At 40.7% G+C, this 24,791-nt stretch overlaps 1 protein-coding gene across 13 annotated transcripts in view; it reads left to right on the top strand.

The window, feature by feature from the left end:
• Positions 1-24,791, top strand: part of PTK2 (protein tyrosine kinase 2) — a 4,250,095-nt gene that overhangs the window by 3,616,429 nt on the left and 608,875 nt on the right. For all 13 annotated transcript variants that reach the window (XM_044067250.1, XM_044067257.1, XM_044067247.1 and 10 more), the window contains one exon: positions 22,373-22,510. In XM_044067250.1, coding sequence (XP_043923185.1) covers positions 22,373-22,510 — 138 coding nt within the window. The remainder of the gene's footprint in view (positions 1-22,372; positions 22,511-24,791) is intronic.

Below are 24,791 nucleotides of genomic sequence, written 5' to 3'. Positions count from 1 at the left end.
GGTGGTGCTGCGGTAGCGTTGTTGCCTCACAGTAAGATGCTGTCTGATTCGATTCTCAGCTAGAGCGTCTTCTGCGTGGAGACATACGTGAATGGGCTTACCTTCGTTGAAGGTTGTGCATCAGGCCTGGCGAGCCGGTACATAAAAATCAACTGCCAATCATTAGTGGACCGGAGTTCTGCTGTGGCGACCCCTAACCGGGAAAAGCTGAAAGACACAAACAAACATTTATTAAGTTTAATTCACCATGTTACAACTGCGTCATGTACACATACAACCCTCGCCTCCTACCACCAAACACTAATATATGCGAGAGATGTAATTATACAGCCAGACTGGAGGCAAGGCACTCTCAGCCCAAGACTGCAACTGACAGTCAAAAGGAGAAGGGTGATACTTGCAACACACCACCAGTCTCACATAGACCTAACAAACCAGCACAGGCAAGTAACACACATAAATACACGAAAACATATTTGGAAGCTCTAAATAAAAATCTGCAAAAGCAACAGAGACCTCCAAGCAGACACCCAAGCAACCTCCACAATCCATCACCAACCATGAAACACATATTTCACATAATCAGTGTGTCGCGCAATAACAGCCCTTAAGGCAAAATAACATACCCAGCACACTAGTAATAGGAGACTCTATAGTCAGACACACTGATGTCCCACTAAATAGGCTGGACAAGGAAAAGATTACAGTTAGCTGCCTGTTGGGTGCCAGGATCCGCCACATAACACAAGCACTCAGGTCACTCCAGAACAAGTACAAATACGACTCTGTCATTATACTTGTTGGTGTGAATGACCTGAGACGTACCTCCCTGGACTACATGAAAACAGACATGGAAGAACTCTCTGATCATGTAGCCCAGGCAGGTGTGACCCTGAGTAGCATCCTGCTGTCACCACGAATGATGCCACAGTACAAAGAAAAAATTATCAATTTCAGCAATTGGCTAAGTTTTTGGTGTCATTCAAAGGGGATCCAGTATCTGTCTGCCTGGGATGACATGCTCGACAAGCCACATTGCTTCGCAAGAGATAGCTTGCACCTGTCACACTTAGGCTTTTGAATACTGGCAAAGGCTCTTGCCACCCTCGTAGTGCCTTTTTTAGGCAAGGCTCAAAAGACAAACCCACCACTGTAAATATCACAAGAAACCAAAAACTGAGGGTAATGCTACTCAACACCAGAAGTCTAAACTTCAAAATGCACGCACTCGAGGCACTCCTCAGTATGGAGAACATTGATAACTGTGCAGTAACAGAAACCTTGTTTAAGGGTCCAGAGTGCACCCCTGCACTACCAGGCTGTAACTCATACCATACCTTTCGGCCACAGAACCCAGACCGAAACACAAAAGGCGGGGGTGTATCCATTTTCATCAAGGACACTCTCACCTCCAAGTTAGTGGCGCAGCACGATGCATCAGAGATCATCCAAGTGCAACTAACAAAGGGCAAAACTGCAATCCAAATTGTAGCTTGCTACAGATCTCTCACCTTGACCCAGGACCCCCATTCTGCATTTCTGGAGACACTGGGAAATATGAAGGTCCTACCAAACACCCCAATACTGGGTGATTTCAACTACCCAAACATTAACTGGGAGAACTACTCAAGTACCAACTCCCTTGCCCAATGCTTCCTACAATTTATAAACTCGAACCCCCTGGATCAACTGGTCAACACCCCCACCAGAGGGAACAACATATTGGACCTGGTCATCACCAACATGGGTGACCGGTGTTCCACACCTGACGTCAACCCCTCGCTGGTTAGATCAGACCATAGACTAATCACTCTGGATATCCACATTCCGCCCCCAACCCCATTCAAGGAAACCACCGTAAAAAAAACTATTCAAAAGCAAACTTCAAGTTACTTAAGACTGAGGTGGAAAGGTTCACAGCCCCCATGCCAGTGGATAGTGCTGTCCAGGCTGCTGAAACCTATACAAAGGTGCACTCTATGACCATCTGCAGGAATGCATGGGTCATGCTATCCCAAGTAAAACCAAGACTCACTCCTCCAAGAAAAGTAAACTAGTCTGGTGGACTCCTGCCATAAACAGGCTCTACAATAGAAGGAGGAAACTAGTACAGAAAAGAGCAAACTCCCTAGAAGGAAAGACATCCCTGATCAGTATCAGCAAGAAACTATGATCCCTCATTAAATCATTCAAAGCTAGCTTCGAAAGAAAAATTGCCAAGGACTCCAAAGATAATCACAAAGCATTCTTTAGCTATGTCAAGAACCTAAGTTGAAACTCTCAGATCTGCTCTGAGTTGCTGCAGAATGGCACAAAATACACTGAACCGACTGATACTGCCAACATTTTGGCAGACAGGTTTAGTGCAAACTTCACACCCCTCTCACCCCCTAAAGGGCCCATAACCATACCTGAAGAATGTAAGGCCCCGGCAATCACCGACACACAGGTTAAAACAGCCCTATCCAAAGCTAAAAACACAGACTCAATGGGACCGGACGGTGTCCTAGGCTAGGTCCTACAAGAGCTCCAAAATGAACTACCCCCCCCCCCCACCTAAACACACTATTCAAACTCAGCCTCTCTACAGGCTATGTACCCACAGAGTGGCACACAGCAGCAGTTATCCCACTCCACAAAGGTGGCACCACAACGGACACCAGCAACTATCACCATATAAGCCTGACTAGCCTGGTCTGCAAGGCTATGGAATGCATCATCATGGAACTCATTAACAGAGACATTGGGAACCTCCAAACTTTGAACCCCATCCAGTTTGGCTTTGTTAAGGGCAGATCATGCCTCCTAAACCTGGTGGACTTCTTCGAGACAGTTACCAAAGCATTAGACGAGGGTAAGGAGGTCCACACAGCCTACCTAGACCTCGCAAAGGCTTTCGACACCATTCCCCATTCTAGTATTATAGACAAGCTCACCAACGTGAACATTAATCCCTACATCATGAGACAGGTTGCAAATTGGCTCATGGACAGAACCCACATGGTGAGAGTTGCAGACTCTAGGTCCGACTCTAAACTGGTTACAAGTGGCGTCCTTCAGGGCTTAGTCCTAGGACCCCTCCTGTTCGGTATATACTTCTCATTGGTACAGGCAAGCACAGGAGGATTTGGCTGACCAAGTTCGCAGATGACTGCAAACTAGGAGCCATAATTGATTCTCCGGCTGATACAGACACCCTCCAGAAGGGTCTCACTGAGACGGATACCTGGTGTCAAAATCATGGCCTCAAGCTGAATGCCAAAAAGTGCATAGTCATCCCCTTTGAAAAAACAAAGTACCCACGAACTACCACATAAGTGGTGGTCCCCTAAATACAGCAAAAGTAATATGGGATCTGGGATCCAAGTTAGATAGTAATCTCTCCTTTGATGATCATATTGCCAAGGTGGTTAGAAAATCCTTCTATGTGGCCCACCTAATCTCAAAAGGGTTTGCATCCAGATCAAAGGAGGTTATTGTGCCTCTCTACTCATCACTTATTAGACCCATTGTAGAATACAATGCCCCATTTGGGATGTACCTTACAAGACACCTGCAACAGCTGGAAAGACCACAGAAGTACCTCACCAAGAGGATTACTGGTCTCAAACAGATGACCTATGCAGCCTGACTAAAGAAACTCCAGCTGTACTCGGTTGCATACCGCTTACTCAGAGGTGATCTATGCCTGACATACAAGGCCATGTCCAATCCAGAATTGATGGATATGCTCCACCTAAAAAAAAAAAATTCCTGAGAGCCACATGCTCTAGGGATATAAACCTTACCACAACGTTAAATAGGACGTGCTGGAGGGATAGATTCCTGACCCAGAGACTCCCCATGCTTTGGAACAAAATTCCAATATACGTCAGGCAGAGCCCCTTACTAGCACTCTTTACGAAGCCTTGACAGGTGGATGGGAAACATAAAATTTACTCCGGGGATCACTGTAGTGGCTCTGCTGGACAGAGGTGCAGGGAACTAATGGCTCTGCTGGTCAGTGTCACAGGGAACTAATCTAAGGGGGAGGCGAAAGCCAACACTCTGGCTAGGCTTATAAATGCCCTTGGGCAGATAGCCTAGTACTTACCTTTGAACCACTATACCTCTCAACCTTTCTTAGCACAATAAATCTGGACAAATCCCAAAATAAAGAGGTGGTGGGGGACAAAGGCCCATAAATAAGGGCAGATTTTAAATATTGCTCTTATTAACTTAGAAAGTTGCTGGAGTAACATTATTTGTGTTAACTTTCCTTTTCTGAAGGAAGCTCAAATGTATATTAATTATTTAGTGACTTCAATCTTCAGTGATTTGTCAGAAAACTACAAATTATATATGGAACAAACCAAAAATTTGAGACAAAAATCTGGATATTCTGCAAAAATTTAGATGGTTGAGAGGTATATTCACCACCTTTTCTCCAAAAGCTTTCAGTTTCAGGAGGTATTGTGTGTGATAGCCTTTATCCTCTTTGCTAATTACTATGTATATTTTTTTTCATTAAAAAAAGCAGGAAATATTAAAATAACTTGGACTGTTGGACACAGTCGGAGAGCAGAACAGTGCACACTTGCTTATTACTTTCTAGTAATCCATGTCTATCCATTCAGACAGTCAGGGAGTCCTCTAGGTATTGTGTGGCTGCCAAACTCACTCAGTCAGCAGCACTGACCTTATTAGTTGGTCTCACTCATTTCGGTCAGCTGGTGATGATGCTGGTACTGTCCTTTTATTTTAATGTTGCAGTATTCTTAACATGTGAGAGGACCTCCGCCCCAAGCGACCTGACGTCTGGCCAGCATACAACAGCTTTTAGCTATTGCAAGTACGTGGGACATCACACACACAGGTTGTTGAACGTCAGCAATAAAAGGACATCCGCATGTACAATCCCCAGAACTTCTCTACTGCCATTCAGAGTGTGTGACTCGTTTGTCAGTCTGCTGTCTGTTTTCGTTTGCTACTTCCAGATAAGTGTCCCATTGGGATTTTCATTGCTACTGCCTTTTTTGTTTCGTTCATGTTATCCAGGAAGGGCAAGTGTAGGTGTGGAAAGCAAATTCCACATAAGGACACTCACGATCTTTGCCTTTTTTTGTCTAGGCCCAAATCATTATCACCTTTCCTGTGCTGTTTTTCAGGCTTTTGTCCCAAAGACCTTGTGAAACCATCTTTCGGCTTTGAGTCTTTATTTAGAGAACCAACGTTTGAAAAAGAGTAGGTAAAGATGTTATGGAGGGCTGTGTGGGTCCTTCGGTCGAACGGACTTTGAAGATGAAGGTCAGTAAGCTTAGGCTTGAATTTGTTTTCCACTGCATCACTTTCTGCAGACGTATTCCATGAAGTTAGTGAAAACCCAGAGGTATGTTCGGAGATTGGGTCTGATTCTTTCGTGGGTACCACTTCAGAGGCCATTAAAGAATCTGAACTAGGCACGTCCTCAGAGGCAGTGTAGACGTCCATTTCAGATGGACAAGAAGAACCACGGCTTATTGTGTCAGAAGGGTCCAGAGACATACCTCAGACTGTTGTTCAGGAAGAGGTCCCAGTGTCGGTTGGTGAAGGCAGGCCTACGTCGGTCGGGTCCTTCACTTGCCATCAAGCACAGGTGCATGTTAAGTAAAAACAAAGCACCTTCCAGCTGCTAAATCACCTCAGTCAGATTGGGATACTTTTTCACGGAGATTGATTAAGGCTTTAATGGCTCTTAAGCCTTCCTCTGCTGTTTCTGTTTCCTCCTTTACTACTTCCCCTGTTAGGAGGGTTATGGAACAGGAGTTTTCAGAGGATGAGGCTTCATCTGATGAGGGTTCTGTGGCATGTTCAACTCAAATTACATCCCCTTTAGAATATGCTTCCCCTGAGGGAGAATCCAATGATGCAGATTCTCCAGTGGAAGAAATATCTTTTGGGAAACTATAAACAAGATGAGATAATTCTTTAAATGGGACTGCTCTCAGGTCTCTGAGATCCAAAAAGATATTATGACCTTTTATAAATGGAATCTCCTTCTCCTTCTGCTATGCCACTTGTTTTGCCAGGATTTTTATATGCTTTCTCTTCTGCTTCTAAGGCCACAGATTCAAAGGCTCCTGCACCTAAAAGGCCTGGCGGATTTTATAAGGTGGCTGATGATTGCATATTCCTTTAAAAATGTCCTTTGGCTGATCCAGCTGTGGTATCCATTGCTTCAAACAAATCCTCTAGGTTATTACCATCTTCAAAGCTTCTTCCTTCAGATAAGGAGGGAAAAATAATGGAAAGACTTGGGAAGGTTTACACTTATGCCACTTTAGCTTTTTGAGCTATAAACTGTGACACACACATATCTAGGTATGCCTTGGCTCTTTTTTCCTCAGACCTGTCAAGCTCTTTCAGAGCTTCCATATAGATTCTGACATTAAAAATCAGGTAACGTCGCTTTTAAGAGCTTCTCAAACAGCTATGACACTCGGTCAAATTCAGTTATGATGCAGCAGAAGCATCATCTAGAGCAGCTGCTTCTGGCTCTGTCCTTAGAAGATGTTCGTGATTGAGGCTTCAACCACTGTTAGATGACATCAAAGCAAAAGTAATGGATGCTGCTCTGGATAACAATGCTCTTTTTCTTCCCTAAACATCTTTATTAAATTTTCACATATGACAAAGGCAATCTTCTATTTATATAAATGAAAAACATATAAAGTGATACCACTTTAGTTGCAAGCTGTTTACATCACAGGCACTACTGAAAGAGCTGTAGTTGCAAACATTATGCATCACTTATAAACCATCCAGTCATTGTCGGTTAAGCATTATATGGCTCATTCAAATCTTGCCTCTTAAACCTTGTTCCTGCTCTGCATATATCCTTCCCCACAATTCCCATTTTTTCCTATGTAGTTTGCTTCTTCCCTTTTCTAAAGATCCTAATTCCAGATGTTTTATCTCTGTTACTATATTCACTACTTTATGCTAGTTGTACTGTTTGTACTGTATTTTATATTGGCAAATCAATAGAATGTTCAAAGACAGAATATTGGAGCACGTAGGTGATATATGGAATCATAAGAGTACTAATTCCTTAGCAAAACATATATTAGACAGTGGTAATGATAATAGCTTTAAGTTTCTCTTTTTGGAGTTGGTTTTATTTATTTAAAATTTGTTTACCAGGAAAGTCCAACTTAGAATGAAGTCAATTTTCAACGGAGACCTTCAGAGAAATGCTCCAGATGCATATCTTTGTAACATGGGAGGAAACCGGAGTACCCAGAGAAAACCCACACGAATGCAGGGAGGACATGCAGACTCTGCACAGAAGGTACTCCACCAGAGAATCGAAGCGGAGAACCTCTTGCTGTGAGGCGACAGCACTACCGCTGAGCCGTCCAAACGAAATTATAAAGGGTGGTGACTTCAAATGTAGCACTGAGAAGAAGGAAAAGAAATGGATATTGTAGTTGAAGGGAAATGTGTATCATGGTTTAAATAGGGTTACCACCTGTCCCTCTCTGGCCAGATGTGTCCTGCAAAAACAAAACTAAAAAAAAAAGGCAAATCTCCTGAGATTTTAGGACAAAAAATGTTCTTAAGTTTTCTTTAATAGCTGCATAAAACAGTTATTTTGCATCTGAAATACCTAAGTGTTTCATGAAATAGCATCAACTGAAATGCTACATGAATAAGATTTTATTATGGCAAAAAAAAGTGAAGCTCTGTCCTTTGCACTAGCCTTGGGTATGTTTTGTCCCACATAATCTCACATTTCTACACAAAATGTCCCACTTTGAGAATTTGAAAAGGTGGCAACCTTAGGTTTAAATGAATGCGTCTGTGAAGCCAGTTTTGAAGTCCTGACCCCTTAAACATTAATATTTGTTAGTTTTTATACATATTTAGGGGGATGTGTACCCTTCTGACATGAATATTTAAACAAAACTTTAAATAGGTGTGTCAGTTTTGTGCCTTTGGATTGGTTGTTTAGATCCCCAGTGGGCTGTATTGTTAAATGGTTAATTTCTGGGATTGGTTGTTTAAATCCTTAGTGGGTAGTGCTTCTGAATTGTTACATTGTTCCTACTGGAGCGGTTTTTAATTTTTTATAAATGTAAATAACCTTGTATATTTTGTTAATGGTCTGAAGAAGCGGACTTTGTGTCAATGAAAGCGCTTACCTGTTTGTTACGTGTTAGTAGTTTTTGTTTTATTAAAAGTGTGTGCTTCAGCTGTGGTGACCGGAATTTTTTTATTTGGAATTTCACTGTTTTGGGAAAGTAACGAGTTGGCAGACTTTAAAAATTCCCTATCGAGTACTCTATCAGGAATCTGGGCAAGCAAATGAATTTAACTAAGGAAATATTTTTTTTGAGCTGGGATACAGGATCTAAATTGCCTAGACATAGTAATGCATTGTAAGTGCAATTCTGGTGGCTGCTAGAAGAGCAAATACTAGAAAATGGAAATCAAAATCATAACCAGCGATGCTTGAATTAGTGAATGTTGTAATATAAATTAAAAAAAAAACAGAAAGTGGTATATTTAGAAAAAGGAAATTGCATACAAAAAAATGGAAATTGTGGGAACAAAACATGCAGAAAAACATTTTGGAGGAGGAATGGGGTTTAAGAGAAGGCAGGAATTGATTGCTAAGATTGTAGAAAATATACCAATATATGTGATGTATAATGTTTGTAAATGTGAACGTAATATGTAACTACAATTTTAGTGCTAATTACATGTCTAATATTGTACTGTACATTATTGGAGCTTTTCTCCCCGGGTCTCCGCTGAAGACAGGCTACCAAGCCCAGTCGGACACTACCCAGTAAACAAATGCAAAATAAAATAAAATAAATATTGCTTGATTACTTTTATAAAAATATAAGTTTGCCTTTGTCACAAGTTATTAACTAAAGGTATTTTAAAAACAAATAATTAAACTAGTTGAAATAGTTTGGATTAAAAAATACAAGAAAATATATTTTAAATTGCTATTAAATTTTATTTTGTGCAGTTTAATGTGGTTAAAGTGTGTGAAGCTAATCTTAACACTGGTTTGGCGCGGTTTCTTTGGTGTTTGGACTTTGTGTAGTGGAAATTCTTTACTTCTGTCAATTGTAAAAGAATTCTTAACACATTTCAAACTGTTTTTTTTGAGAAAACATACTTATTACTAGGAAACTAAGTGCTTATTTTGATACATTGTGTAGTGCCATCAGTTTGTCTGGTATTCTCTCCCCTGACTTGACGGAGCCTAACTCTTGTACCCCCCCTCCAATCAAATCCAATTACACCTAAAAATGGAATAAAAATATGCCTCATCCTATGGTTAGTGACTTTGTCTGTGCCACTGCTCATTCCACAGACCACTTATCTTTTGCCCCATCTATCTGTAGTGTAGCTTTGCCGGCCAATGTGGAATGAGGTTTAGACACATCCTCTGGACTGTTCCAGTACTTGACACAGTTATGGGAGAACTGAACCTGTTAGGTGCAGCAGTAGTCCAGGGTAAGAGAATCCTCACCAGCCATAATACTCTGCAAAATTTTTATGTAGTAGTGAAGTTCACAAAAAAAATGAAACAGAAGCTTCAGTATACAGCTTAATAGCTGTTATACCTGACAGTTTTTTGGATGTGTATTTCCAGATTTTGTGTTTCATGCATATACTAATATTTGGCAGGCTGGTCTTTTGTACAGTTGTTGTTCATTGTGTTTTACTGTTGCAGTCATTACTCTTGGGTTATCCTGCTGGCAGGCTACCCGCAGTCGGCCTGAATTCCAAAGTCCTGGTCCGGCGTCGGTTGCTGTCGCATCTTCCCTGCTGTCAGAGCACCAGGGGTATAAAAGATGTAGCCAACTCCATTTTCTTCAGTCTTTCTTGCCGCGGGGTGCCTGAATCAAAAGCAGTTTGCAAGTGCTGGTCGGCCGACTCCTGAGATTTTCAAATCCGAATTTCAGAACCGAAGTCTTCATTAAAGCTAAGTACCCCATTGGGGAAACTTTTTTCTTGCTCCAGACCGATGTCAGAAAAAGTTAACAGTTGTATTTCTTATGGGAAGCAAATACCTCATAAGGATTTTCATTCTTACTGTATTCCTTGCCTAGGCCCTGACCACGATGTTGCTAGCTGTCGGTTTTGTGCTAGATTTAACCAACGCACTATTAAGCGTCTGTTCGATTTTGCATTTCATTACTTTGGCCAAAGATTTAACTATATAATGCCGTCGGAACAGCCGACGACCGGAGTTTACAAAAAATGCAAGGAAAAGAATAGGCATCTGAGGTCCAAAACCGACGACAAGGCCTCCGTTAGGCCAGTCGCCGGTTTGCCGGTTCTCAGTGAGGCGCTTTCACAGCCCCTGGCGCCCGCTACCTCAGAGCCACAGGCCGCTTCCGACTCCCAAGTGGAGCCAACTGGGCCTCTGGATACTCAAGGTATTGGACACTCGGAAATCATTCCCTCAGATGGGTCCGGAACTGCTGAGCAGGCATCTGCTTCTGAGGGTGTCTTCAGACCTACACAGTTATATGTTAAACCATCTTCAGCTTCAAAGACTAAAGCAGTTCTAAAGACAAAGAAACAAGTACAGCATTGTCCTACTCAAACTTCCATGCCTAAAAAACAGATGCTTAAAATGGCTGAAGACCTAATTACTTTGATCAGGGATTCCCATCCCCCTCCTGATAAGAAGCCTAGGCAAGAGACAGAATATGATTCTTCTGATCAGGTTTCAATTTCCTCTGATTCCTCTTCTGAACAGGAATATTCTTTTCCTCCCTATGAGGATTCTGATGCTGAAGAATCCATTCCATCAGCCTCTCCTCCTGATGATTATTCTTTTGGGGAAACCCTGCATACCATGAGGGAGCATTTTCACTGGGAGTGCCAAGATTACTCAGAATCTAAAAAAAGGCTCAGAGACTTTCTGCTACTACCTCAGCACAGACCTCTTGCTATTCCACCTGTTCTAGACATTGTAGATGATGTTTTTTCAGACTCCGGCCTGTCTCCTGACTCTTTACCCCCCTGCACCTGCTAAGGCAGACAGATACTACAGGGTCCCAGACTCTCATAAATTCCTATATAAAAACCCCACTGCTGACCCAGAAACTATATCTTAGGGTCCCAAAGGGGTCAAGGCTTCCACTGCAAAAAACCCTGTCCCCTCTGATAGGGATTATAGGGCACTGGACAGATGGGGGATAAAAGTTTACACTTCTGCTACCTTGGCTGTAAGGGCTTTAAATTGTCAGTTTCATATGCTTAAATATCAGCAATATTTAATGTCACTGCTTAAACAGAAAATGTTGACAAATTCTGAATGTTCAGAGAACAAGGAAATGCAGGATTTATGAACAAGTGGGAAAGCATAGTCTGCAATGTGGTTATGATTCACTGGAGGCCTCTTGCAGGGCCGCTGTTACAGGTTCTGTTATTAGAAGGCATGCTTGATTAAAGGAACAGAATCTGTCTGATCATGTTAAAGCAAAATTATTAGATGCTCCATTACAGCATGATACTTTGTTTGGTGCTAAAGCAGAAGAGGTGTTGAAGAAAATGGAGGATAAAGCGAAATAGATGCAGACAGTTAAGGATTTCTTACAGGTACAGCCACCCAGATTTAGCAGGAACTGGCCTTCAAAAAAATTGGTAATTTCTAGTGTCAGTCAGGCCACAAAGAGGCAGATACAGACGTTCCAAAGGCAGATGTCAGCCCCAAGGCTCATACAGGCCTAAACAATGGGGTGCTCCTACCTCCAAAACCGGAGAAGACAAATCACAACCTTACAGGAAACAGTCCCAATGACTTTCCTCTGCCAGATCCAAGCACTTATCTTTTGGCAGCCCCCTTAGGGGGGGAAACTAGCACTTTTTTCACCAAATTGGCAAATGATTACCCAGGGCAAATGGGTCTTGATGCCCATGCTGGGCAGGAAGGCTTGGCTCGTAACTTTGGACCTAAAAGAGGCATACCTGCTTGTCCCAATCAGACAATCTTGCAGAAGATACCTCAGATTCATAGCTGGCTCAATGCACTACCAATTCTCTGCACTGCCCTTTGGCTTATCTACTGCTCCCAGGGTCTTCACAAAATGCCTGGCACCAGTAATTGTATTTTGCAGACAAAGAGGAATTCAAATATATCCCTACTTGGACGACTGCCTTATTCAAGCAGAAAACAAAGACATTCTTCTAAAGCATCTGGCGTTTGTAAAAAGATTACTAATTTGCCTAGGGTACACAGTAAACGAAAAGAAATCAAAACTAGTACCCTCTCAAGCGATAATATTCCTGGGTGCAAGCTTAAATACAACTGGCCAGATGGCTTATCTCACGCCAGACAAACAAAGGCAACTGACTTCTTACTTCAAAAAGTTGGCAACAAAGACCCAGTTATCTGCAAGGAAAATCCTGCAGGCCTTGGGCTTCATGGCATCCTGCATTGTACTATTTCCATATACCAGACTGCATATCAGGAAATTACAATGGTATCTAAAAAGTGTTTGGACTCAGCATTGCCACAGCCTGGAGACAGTAATTACACTCATTCCCTGCCTGCAGCAGGAGTTTCGATGCTGGGCACAGGCCTGTCACCACAACAAAGGTCTGCCATTCACTTTACCCAGAGCCAGACAGACACTAACAACGGATGCATCAGATTATGCCTGGGGGGCCCATATGGCAGGAAACTTTATTCAGGACACATGGCCCACAAGCCAGATGCATCTTCATATCAATCAAAAAGAGATGCTAGCTGTTCAAAATGCCCTGACAGCTTTCAAGGATCTACTTCATCCAGGACAACTACTGATAAAGACGGACAATACTACGGTCATGTGGTACATAAACAAGCAGGGTGGCACACATTCCTACCCCCTCTGCAGACAAGCAATGACCTTGTGGGACACAGCATTGGCTTATCAAGTTCGCCTGCTAGCACAATTCCTGCCAGGAAAAACAAATACTCTGGCAGACGAACTAAGCTGAAACCTCATGGATCCCCACGAGTGGAAACTGGATCCACAAGTCTTCAGCATGATAACAAAGAAATGGGGATGCCCAGACATAGATCTATTTGCCTCCCCTCACAACTGCCAATTACAGAGATTTTGCACAAGGATTTATCACAAACAAGCATGGGAAGTGGATGCCCTATCCTTCAGCTGGAAAAACCAGACAGTATATGCCTTTCCTCCACTGCCTCTCCTTCCCAAGGTACTCCTAAAGGTCAGATGAGAAGCCAAAAATGATACTGATTGCACCAGACTGGCCACGCCAGCACTGGTACCCAGTCCTAAAGAGCTTGTCTCAAGGTCCAGCATGGATATTGCCTCAAACTTCTCACTTGCTGACCCAACAAAACAATCAGATCCTGCACAGCCAACTCAGGACCTTAAATCTGGCAGCATGGCAGATAATGTAGCCATTCAGAACACTCCTCTTTCAAAAGCTGTTATGGAGGCCAGGAGGGCCCAGTACCAGAAATTCTTATGCAGAAAAATGGAAGAGATTCTGTGCTTGGAACTGGGAACAATGCATTAACACATATGTACCAAATATTCCTCAGATTTTACAATACCTAACTGAGATGCTGAACAAAGGCCTTTCCTTTTCATCAGTTAAGATTCATGCTTTTGCCATTTCAGCCCATTGCAATATGGAACCACCTCAGAGGGGCCAAAAACATCAGGCCTCCAAGGAGACCACAAATACTGGCATGGGACCTCAATTATGTCTTGGAAAAACTCACACTGCCTCCTTTTGAGCCAGCCTCAACAGCTGATATAAAATTCTTATCCTGGAAAACAGCTCTGTTCCTAGCAATACCCTCTGCAAGGCGAGTCTCTGAGTTATAAGCACTCATGGCTGTGGAACCTTTTATCATTTTTCATCCAGACAGGGTTTCTCTGAGGACAAACCCTACATTTATGCCTAAGGTGATGTCCAGTGTGGCCCTCAACCAAACCATTCACTTACCTACATTTTATCCAAACCCACAGAACAAGGGTGAGAAAATTTTGCATTCTTTGGACATACACAGACAGCTACGCTTCTACTTGGACAGAACTAAAGATTTCAGAAAGACTGAGCAACTTTTAGTGCATATGCTGCAGGATCACAAGGAAAGGCTATCTCAAAACAGACTATTTCTAAATGGATAGGTCATTGCATTCATTTCTGCTATTCACAGCATGGCAAATCAGTGCCTAAGGGCATTAAGCCTCATTCTACCAGAGCAGCAGCCACTTCAGCAGCCTTCCTCAGAGGAGTACCAACCAAAGACATCTTAGAGGCTGCAACTTGGAGTTCAGTGCACACTTTTACAATGCACTACCACTTACATCTTTACTCTAAATCCAGAGCAGGCTTTGCCAATGCAGTTCTGCAGGGCCTCATAGCCTCTCCTAATCCTATTTAGCTCAGCCACCCATCCTCAGCTTTGGGATTCAACCCAAGAGTAATGACTGCAACAGTGAAACACGATGAACATACTACAGTTGTGTACCTACCATAAATGTAGATGTTCGAGTGTATTCACTGTTGCAGTCCAGGTTACCCTCCCTCCATCCCCCTTTCTTTTGCTGGGGTTTATCTGTACTTCTCTATTCTATACAACCTATGTGGTGTATTTGCTTGTAGATGAAGGAAATGTTACTTTAGTGCATTTATGTTTATTGGCATAATATATTTAGCCTACCCTTTTGGGGGCACCTGACATCTGGGGCAAGATAAACTGAAGAAAATGGCATTGGCTGCATCTTTTATACCTCTGGTGCACTGAAGTCAGGGAAGAGGCGACAGCAACTGACGCCGGACCAGGACTTTGGAATCAGGATCGATTCAGCCAGCAGGATAACCCAAGAGTAATGACTGCAACAGTGAATACACTTGAACATCTACATTTATGGTAGGTACACAACTGTACTTTTCTTCTCATCTCCATTTGAACTTTTCACATTTTAAGACTTTGTTGCAATGAAAACCCTCAAACAGAAAACTACATATAAAGCATGAAGTTTAATTCTCCCAAAGAGAACAGTTGCCCCAAGTTGGTGGCTGCACCCACAGGCATTATCTAACCCAGTAATTAAAGTTACCCATGCTAAAGTGCAGCCAGTGCTCCCACTTACACTGATTGCTGTCTGTTCTTTTCTTGCTGTCTGTCCTTTTCTTATGTCTCTTCCCTTCCCAGATATGAAAAATAGCTTGTATGCTTTCAGAAAACATTAACTTTTAGCCCTAAGAAAAAGTGCAGTGGCTATCTTTAAATAACACTATATTGTACACTGTTCTATTAACTGCATTGAAGTATTAAGGCTGATAAGGAGGTTGTTATGGCATTCAGTTCACATAATTTCAAACTTAATTTTTTCACCGAACTGCTAAACATTGTTCCTTTAAGTTTTGCATTTCTCTCAGCAAAGAATACTCAGAATTCTCAAGATTAACTGCTTATACCTGCAGACAGCTTCTCTTCATTGAAATGTAGTTGACAATGGGTCTTTGTAAAGTTCACTCATAAAAGAATGTATAGTTGCACTCTGCTGCAGACATCTCAACTCAATTGAACATTTGCCAGTGGAAAACAATGAAGCTAATATCTTTGCAATTGTTAAGTCACTTAACCTTTTCATGGCTTTCATCATTTTTGTCTTACTTTAATGCCTCCATGCCTACAGAACACCTGTTTACAACTTAAGCCAAAGGTAGTAATCTAGACATTCATCCTTGTAAAATAAAACTAAAAAAATCCTGACTCTACATATAACCTGTTCACTTTTATACCTCACCCCCCACTCCAGCAACCCAGGATTACAGGATATAAACATTAAACTTGCTTTTGTCCAACTGTTTTTCTCGTTATACTGAACAAGTTGTAGTTCTTACAACTAAAAACTTCTTGTTTACTTTAATGTCACGGCACTGTTTAAAATACCACTGACTACACACAACACAAAACTGTTTTACTGTATATAACATGTAGTTTGTTTCATGACATATTCTGGGCAAGTAATAATATGAACAAAAATTCTTTGTGCTATACTTCATTTTCCCCCTTTTAGTGTCCTCGTAAACATTAGTGATATAAAGTGGGGTATATGCTTTTCAGTCCATTCACAAGTTTAACAAAGTCAACACAAGTCCACTGTTTTTCAGCCACTTTTTCTTGTAAAACCACATCTCACAAATGTGATAAGATGCTTTATAGTCTTCCATTTATTCAATGATTTCAGAGTTGCTGGTCGTCTTCCTGTTGATCAACATCTCCCAGCACCAGACTCTAGTTCAAGTCTAAGGTACTGCTAATCCTTCTGGTCAACTTCTGTGTTTTTTCTGTCTGTCAAACATTTTCCTTTGGAACATTTGAAAATGTTTCACAGGCAAAGTATCTCTATGCCAACATCCTAGCTGACAGGTTCAGTGCAAACCCCCCCCCCCCACCAAAAGGGCAAATATCTATCTCAGCTGAGTGCTGCCCCCCTGACATCTCAGATGCTCAGGTAAGAGCTGCCCTCTCCAAAGCAAAAAACACAGCATCAATGGGACCAGATGGTGTCCCGGGCTGCGTCCTACATGAACTCCAAGAGAAGCTAAACCCAAACATAAAACTACTGTTCAATCTCAGCCTTACTACAGGATATGTGCCCAAAGAGTGGCGTACAGCAACAGTGGTCCCTCTCCACAAAGGTGGTGCCTCAACGGATCCTGGAAACTATTGCCCCATAAGCCTGACTAGCTTGGTCTGCAAAGCTATGGAAAGGATCATCATGGACCTCATAAATAAAGATATTGGGGACCTACAGACACTGGATCCTACCCAGTTCGGCTTTGTTAAGGGCTGATCCTGCCTCTTAAACCTGGTCGATTTCTTTGAAACAGTCACCAAGGCCATTGACAAGGGGAAGGTGGTCCACACAGCCTACTTGGACCTCGCAAAAGCCTTCGATACAATACCCCACTCGGGCATTATAGATAAGCTCACCAGCTTAAATATAAACCCCTATGTCACTAGATGGGTTGCAAACTGGCTCAAGGACAGAACCCACATGGTTAGAATTGCTGGAGCCATGTCAGACTCCAAACCAGTTACAAGTGGCATCCCACAAGGCTCAGTCCTGGGACCTCTCTTGTTCGGTATATATTTCTCGGAGGTACAGGCCAACACGGAAAGACTGTGGCTGACCAAGTTCGCAGATGACTGCAAACTTGGTGCCATAACCGACTCTCCAGCCGACACAAGCATCCTCCAAAAGGGCCTCAATAGAAACAGACAACTGGTGCCAGAGCCATGGCCTCAAGCTAAACGCCAAAAAGTGTATAGTCATCCCCTTTGGCAAAAACAAAGTGCCCACAAATTACCACATAGGTGGTAATCCATTAAATACAGAAGAAGTAATTAGGGACCTGGGGACCCAAGTTGATGGCAATCACTCATTTGACAACCACATGGCCAAAGTGGTTAGAAAAACATTTTATATAGCCCACCTAATCATGAAGGGATTCACATCTAGATCAGGGGAGGTCATCGTGCCTCTTTACTCATCCCTCACCAGGCCCATAATTGAGTACAATGCCCCTTTTGGGATGTACCTTACCAGACGCCTGCAGCAACTGGAAAGACCCCAAAAGTACCTCACCAAGAGGATCAAAGGGCTCAAACAGATGCCATATGCTGCCCGGTTAAAGAAATTCCAGCTCTACTCAGTGGCATACTGCCTGCTCAGAGGCGATCTGTGCCTGACGTATAAAGCCATGTCCAACCCGGAATTAATGGACATGCTGCACCTCAGAAAATCCAAATCCCATAGAGCTACGCGCTCGAGAGACTTGAACCTCAGCACTGAAATAAATAGGACATGCTGGAGGGACAGATTCATAACCCAGAGGCTCTCTTCACTCTGGAATAAAATCCCAGTCCAGGTTAGGCAGAGTCCCTCATTGACTCTCTTCAAGAGGAATCTTGATGAGTGGATGGGAGATCGTAGGTTTACCACGGATATCACTTCTGTGTCACTGTTAGACAGAGGCACAGTATACTAACCTCGAAAAAGGGCATAGCAAAATTAATTTAAAATGGGTGACGAAAGCCAAACGCACTCTGGCTAGGCTTATAAATGCCCTAGGGCAGATAGCCTAGTATGAACCTATGAACTTTACAGTCAGAAGAATGAGAAGTTTAGTTTCCTTCTGCTTGCTGGCTCACTTTTTGTTGGCTAAACCGTTTTATTTCCTAGTATGTTCTATGTAAAAAAATGACTGATTTGCCAGGAAAAACATTTCAAAGTCAGCTAGATATTGTAGCTTGAATCTCACACCTGTGTCTAGATATTTGCTAATTGCTGGGATAAATTTGCTTCTCTTCTGCCTGGTGTAAAATGAGTAATCATTTTCTACAAACATTCTGTTGTCTCCAGTTTTTAATAATTTGCCATTCTGCCAAAGTTTTGTCAGGATCAACTCTTTCTGCTGATAGGATTGTATTTTACTAATATACAGTGGATATAAAAAGTGTACACACCCCTGTTAAAATGCCAGGTTTTTGTGATATAAAAAATGAGACCATAATAAATAATTTCAAAAATGTTCCCACCTTTAATGTGACCTATAACCTGTGCAATTCAATTGAATAACAAATAGGGAAAAAAATATAAAAAATGTACAATGAGCTGGTTGCATAAGTGTGCACACCCTTAAACTAATACTTTGTTAAAGCACCTTTTGATTTAATTACAGCATTTAGTCTTCTTAGGTACACACCTGCCATCAGTTAGAGAGAGACTGATTAATAAAGTTCAGCTGTCCTAGTAGGATTTTCCTGACATTTACTCATTTGCCTTCTACAGCAAAAGCCAAGGTTCACAGAGAGCTTACAAAGCATCAAAGGGATCTCATTGTTGAAAGCTATCAGTCAGGAGAAGGTTGCAAAAATATAGGACAACAGTGACGTTGCAAAGAACTGGACGTCCCTCCAAAATTGATGAAAAGACGAGACAAAAACTGGTCAGGGAGGCTGCCAAGAGACCTACAGCAACACTGAAGGAGTTGCAGGAATTTCTGGCAAGTACTGGTTGTGTACTACTTGTTACAACAATCTCCTGTATTCTCCATATGTCTGGGCTATGGGGTAGGGTTGCAAAACGGAAGCCTTTTATTACATAGAAAAATATCCAGGCCCAGCTAAAATTTGCAAAACAATACATCATCTCCCAAAATCATGTGTGAAAATGTGTCATGGTTTGATGACACCAAGGTTGAAGTTTCTGGCCCCAATTCCAAAAGGTACATTTGGAGCAAACATAACCCTTCACATCACCAAAAGAACACCATCCCCAAGGTGGAGCATGGTAGTGGCAGCATCATGCTTTGGGGTTGCTTTTCTTCAGTTGGAACTAGGGCTTTAGTCAAGGTGGAGGGAATTCTGAACAGTTCCAAATACCAGTCACTTTTGGCCCAAAACCTTCAGGCGTCTGCTAGAAAGATGAAGTTGAAGAGGAATTTCACCTTTCAACATGACAGTGACCCAGAGCATACATCCAAATCAACAAAAGAATGGCTTCACCAGAAGAAAATTAGTTTTGGAATGACCCAGGCCTAAATCCAATAGAAAATCTATATTTCAGATGGGAAAAGTTTTGAAATTATTTATTGTGGTCTCATTTTTTATGTCACAAAAACCTGGCATTTTAACAGTGGTGTGTGCACTTTTTATATCTACTGTAGGTCTTGATTGCTTTCTCAATGGTCATGTTTGGAGCATACACTCAATGTGCCTTTTCAATTAACAAATTATGCTGTGGAACACCAGTCCATTTACTTGTTTGTGATTTCATAAAATTGATACAGTCTGTTCTTTCTTTTCATACTCGTACAGCAGAAAATCTCAGGTTATCTGTGTACGTTCTGTTTTCTAATTCTATTATTTTTTTAAACATTTCTTCTTGAGAAACCTCATATTCGGCCAGCATTTTCTTAATTTCATCCTCTGAGTTCTGCACGTTTTATCAGTTCATCTTAATGACTAGTTAAAGCTGCTTCTCTTTTTCCATCCTTTTGTAGTTTGAATTGATATATTTCTGCAATGTCCTGAGTACATTTGATTTATTTATTCCTCTAAATTACCAAACAGATTACAAATTGAACCAAAGCTGAAGCTTCAACTGCTTTTTTTTCTGATCAGCTGCAGAATCCTTCTTGCTGTTTTTCTCTTCACCTTTTCTGGTTAATTTTCTTTTAGGTTTTCCAAATTTCTTCTTTGATGGCACCCATGCAGACTGTTTACTAGCCAGTAACTGAATTTTACCAAAAAACATTTTCAGTAGCACTCCTTTTACTCAGTTTCTGTTTTCACACTAGGGGAGCAGAAGTTATGGTGTTTATCAGTATGCAGCCATCTTGGAAGTCCTCCCACAGTGCCATCTTTGTACTGGAGGTGTAATGTGAATGAGACTGGGAGATGGAGGCATACTTTTGACACTCCTCAGAACTGTCACCCTTGTTATTTAAACTGCAAATCTATGATAATTTGTTTTGGCCTAGTGAAGTTATTTTGCACCCTCCCAGTTTCTTATTGAGTTTGATCCTACTCTTGAAGATATGGAAACTTTAAAATGGGATTTACATTGAGTGAAAACTTCCCTAAACATGCTCATATTAAATAACAAGCAAAACAGTCTAAATGGAATGCAAAGTTTGGAGAATCAGCCTGAACACACTGACATGGGTTACTGAAAAACTTTAGTGCTGCATTTGTTATCATTCTGATTACTTACCTTCAGCAGTTGCATTGTACATAGTTATTGTATTTAGGATACAAGTCATGGTCTTTACATTAGTACACAATGCATCATTTTTTTCAATTTAGAATGTTTTTTATTGAAATTGGCTTTATGGATCTGCCTCCTTGCGGTTATGTCATGCTCCTCGATGAACTGAGCTGTCCAGGGTGCTGAACTACTGTCTGTTGCATAACGATTGGTTTACACTGGATGTTGCATTGCTGACTTCCTACCCTTTTTCGTTTTAAACTAAAAATACGAGTAAAAATAGATTTGTTTTAATAAAAATGCTTTTTATTCAGTCACTCTAAAAAGTACAAAATAAGGAAGAAGAGTGAAAACTTGGCAAAAAGAAACACAGACAACCTGATTTAAGAAAAGCATTCGAAGTTGGTTTTGCTGACTCCTTCTACCTCTTTTGGTACCTCATTACCAGAATCAGTAAAACCAACCTTGAATGCTTTTCTGAAATCAGGCTGTCTGTGTTTCCTTTGCAAAGTTTTCACTTATTATTTTCTTTATTTTTTTTTTTACTGTTTAGTGACTGAATAAAAAACATTCTTTATTAAAAATATGTTTTACTTGTATCTTTTTACTCTGATTGTATTTTGATTGTTGCAATGCTTTGATTTTTATTTTGTGTTCAGTAAACTTGTGAAAAATATACTTAACCATATTTAGAATAATGATGAAGAATTTAAGTATGTACTATGTTATTGTCTTTACTGAAAATTGTGAATTGTGTATCTCTTAAAGTATTTAACTTTGTATACCATACTTTCCCTTTTTGGTGATATTTTGGCTGAAAAAATTGTTTGTGATTGATCTGTTCACTCGCACACTGATCAAACATTCACTCGCACACTGATCAAACATTAAATAAAGTGTGTAGATAAAAAAACACTGTGACATTTGTTGTGATTGATATACAAGGATTGTTGTAAACAAATGTACTATTACTCTCTGAAGATTGACATAGATTGTACTGAAAATAAAACATTTCTTTAGTTTTTTTGCATTTTTGTTGAAGACACTTGTTTGCCAGAATTCAATTTTAAGAAAATGATTTGCTATATGTATCAGAATTTTATTTTATTAAGTTGCAGACTTTTAAAACCTTTTATTTCCAGAATGCCTGGTTGCCTAACTTGAGTTGTTTATTAATCCTGTCATTTCATTTTTTTTTTCATTGTTGGAAAGGTGTGCTGTTCAAAACCATCCTACACTGTGTGTATTGAACTTACATTCTGGAAGTTGGTGTACTAATCGATGTACATTTCCAAAAAGACCTGGTTGCAACCCTTTTAAAAGGATGGCTGTCTTATCAGCTGTATATTTAATTCTCTGGAATGTTCGTATTTTTCGGCATTATACCTAAAAGCCATTTTAAAAGTTGCACATGGGACTAAATGTGATCCTAGTGTAAAAAGTTTTAAAGAAACATAAATATCTAAATAGAGACACTTAAAATTTAGGCTGGATTGGTCTGTGTCAGAAGTAAACTGTGAATATGAGTTATTGTGAATATTTTTGTTCTAAAACCATAATCACTTATTAGTGAGTCTTGATTTTGCATGCTTAATAGTATTTTCTCCATATTGTAGATGTCAAGTTACCCAGCCTCTGCTGGAATCTCTTCCATGCCTAGCAGTATCTATCCTGCTCAGCCACCCATAATGGATCACCTTGATTCTTGGAATCACCATCGGCCACAGGACATTCCGGTCTGGTCCAGCGTTGAGGTAGATAGCATATGTATTCAATGTCTCATAATAGTAATAGTAGTAATATTCTTCTGCTTTTGAAAGTTTCATAAGAAACAGATAGGTTATTGTAAGGATCACTGCTACAGTAGTATTCCTGAAGTATGAGAATTAGCTGCAAGTGAATGTCAATGTGATTGGCCAGACATCTCCCATGGGCTTGTCTTCTTTTCACATATCAGACTGACATTTAGTAGAAAAAGAAGAAGAGCATGCATCATTTCCAGTTATTTTTGCTGTTGTCCAGACATAAGTAATGAGTGTCAAAAACAAGGTAATCCAGACTTCTAGTCCCTAGTGTAATCCTCATTTGGGAGCTTTTTGTCTCTGATAATTTTAATTATTATGATTGTGGTAGTTCTTGGTAAAGCATTTTCTGTAGTTATTTTCAAAATTCATGACTTCTCTGGGAAAAATTACCATCAGGTGTGACTGTAATGGGCAGTTTCCACCACAAACTTCCATTTTCAGTGCCTTTTTTGTCTTTTTCCAGATTACCCAGTTAGGAACTTATGAGGAGTGCTCACATTTTAAAAAGAAACATTTAAGGAGTGAGAGCAAAATAGAACATAAAAACTTACTGCCCTAAACAAAAGGGCACTTGCTCTTTTGATGTCAGCAGGACCCTCTTCCAGTAGGAACCATAAGGAAAAAAGAAAGCCATAGAAAAATAGGTTTAAAAAAAGAAAATAGCTACCTTGTAAGGGTACAAGGTGTTCAAGACCTTAGTGAGCCTGCTAGGCCCACCTAGGCCTAAATACATTGGTTCTACTGTAACATCAGCCAACAAGTCCAAGGATATGAAGTGTAAAGCACAACCTCATATGATGCCACTCTGAAGACATGCAGCAGATTAGTGAGTTCTCCAAGTGACCACGCCATTGTTCTTATTTCTGCTGTGTCAATCCTAGACTGTAGTCCCCACTTGCTGACTAGCTAATGGCTCAGTCACAAAAGTCATATGCAAAGGAAGCTTTTCTCACCCTTTTTGTGGCTAGTTGGCCACTTTTGTTGTTTGCTGTAAGACAGCTCCCCCTCCATCAATAATTTCAAGCCTTGACATGTCTAGATCAGTAGTTTGACCCTAGGACAGCCACCTCACGTCTGTCTTCTCCAGCTTGATTTAACTTTGTAAATTTGCTTAGGAACATGTTGCTGCTAGGCAAAAGGATAATGTTCCCCCATCCCTTACAAACAGCACATGGGTACAGTACTTTTGTAGGATATGATATCTGTACAGTAGACTGCAGTTTATTAGTAATCAGTACCAGTTTAATTTGTAATTCTAAACCAAATTAAGACACACATCTTGTGTGCAAACTTGCTGTTTTGGATGGAATATCTAAAAGTAGTAAATGTTTGTCTGCAAGCATTGCTTCCATGCATCTGAGAAGGATTTAACCTTGAACAGACTGCTCTTATTATGTAGAAGACAGCATATAGCTTGGTGATTATTTGAAATGTTCACTAAATATGAGAACATAGCTGCCCAGAAGTGTTATGCCTGGTCAGCTTTGAGCAAGAGATCTGTGTATAGCTTTTTCTAATTTGGATCCGACTGACTTTCACATTTTGTATTATAAAACTTTCCATGTAGTAAACAGACTTCCCAGTGTAGAGTGAGTTTATTATATATAAACCAGATGTAATAGAATAGTTTTTGCAGAATCTAACGATCACTGAAGAATCCATGGGGGAATAGATCAGTCACTGAAAGGAAGAGAATATGTTAACACTAATGAAAATAACATTGCCATCTGCTAAAGAGGTAGATTTTTCCAACAGATGTATTTAAGTATACAGCTTAAAGCTTGGAACTGCAAGGAGAATGTGCCCCCATCTTTGAGGTTCTTGTTGACCCAGTATAAATTGTAATACTTGGCATACTGTGAAGTTTAAAAATTTCCTTTGCAAATTAACAGTAGTAATAAAGCAACTCTGTGTATTCATATGCTACTGTAGGCATTCATATGAGTAGCTCTGAAATAAACACACACTCAAGCACTCATAAAGGACATATGCCATTATGCAGGATTATTACTGCTTAAGCAGTTTTCTTTTTCTTCATGAATACTGCTGCAGTGAAGTTGCCTATGATGAAAGTAGTACAGCTGTGATTTACAATATCAGTAGATGGTTGAGTCCAGGAATTACTGCTGCATTAATGGACCTCCTGCAAATAAAACGTACTTAATGAAAGCTGAAATGAATGGTTTAAAAACACATTTATTTTTAAGCTGTATATGTTTTTTCTGTCTTG

Source organism: Protopterus annectens, chromosome 3.part1 (assembly GCF_019279795.1).
Source record: "Protopterus annectens isolate FY-2018-M chromosome 3.part1, PAN1.0, whole genome shotgun sequence".
Lineage (NCBI taxonomy): Eukaryota > Metazoa > Chordata > Ceratodontiformes > Protopteridae > Protopterus > Protopterus annectens.
The sequence above is the reverse complement of the archived record's forward strand: the minus strand, read 5'-3'. Positions and strand labels throughout refer to the sequence as shown.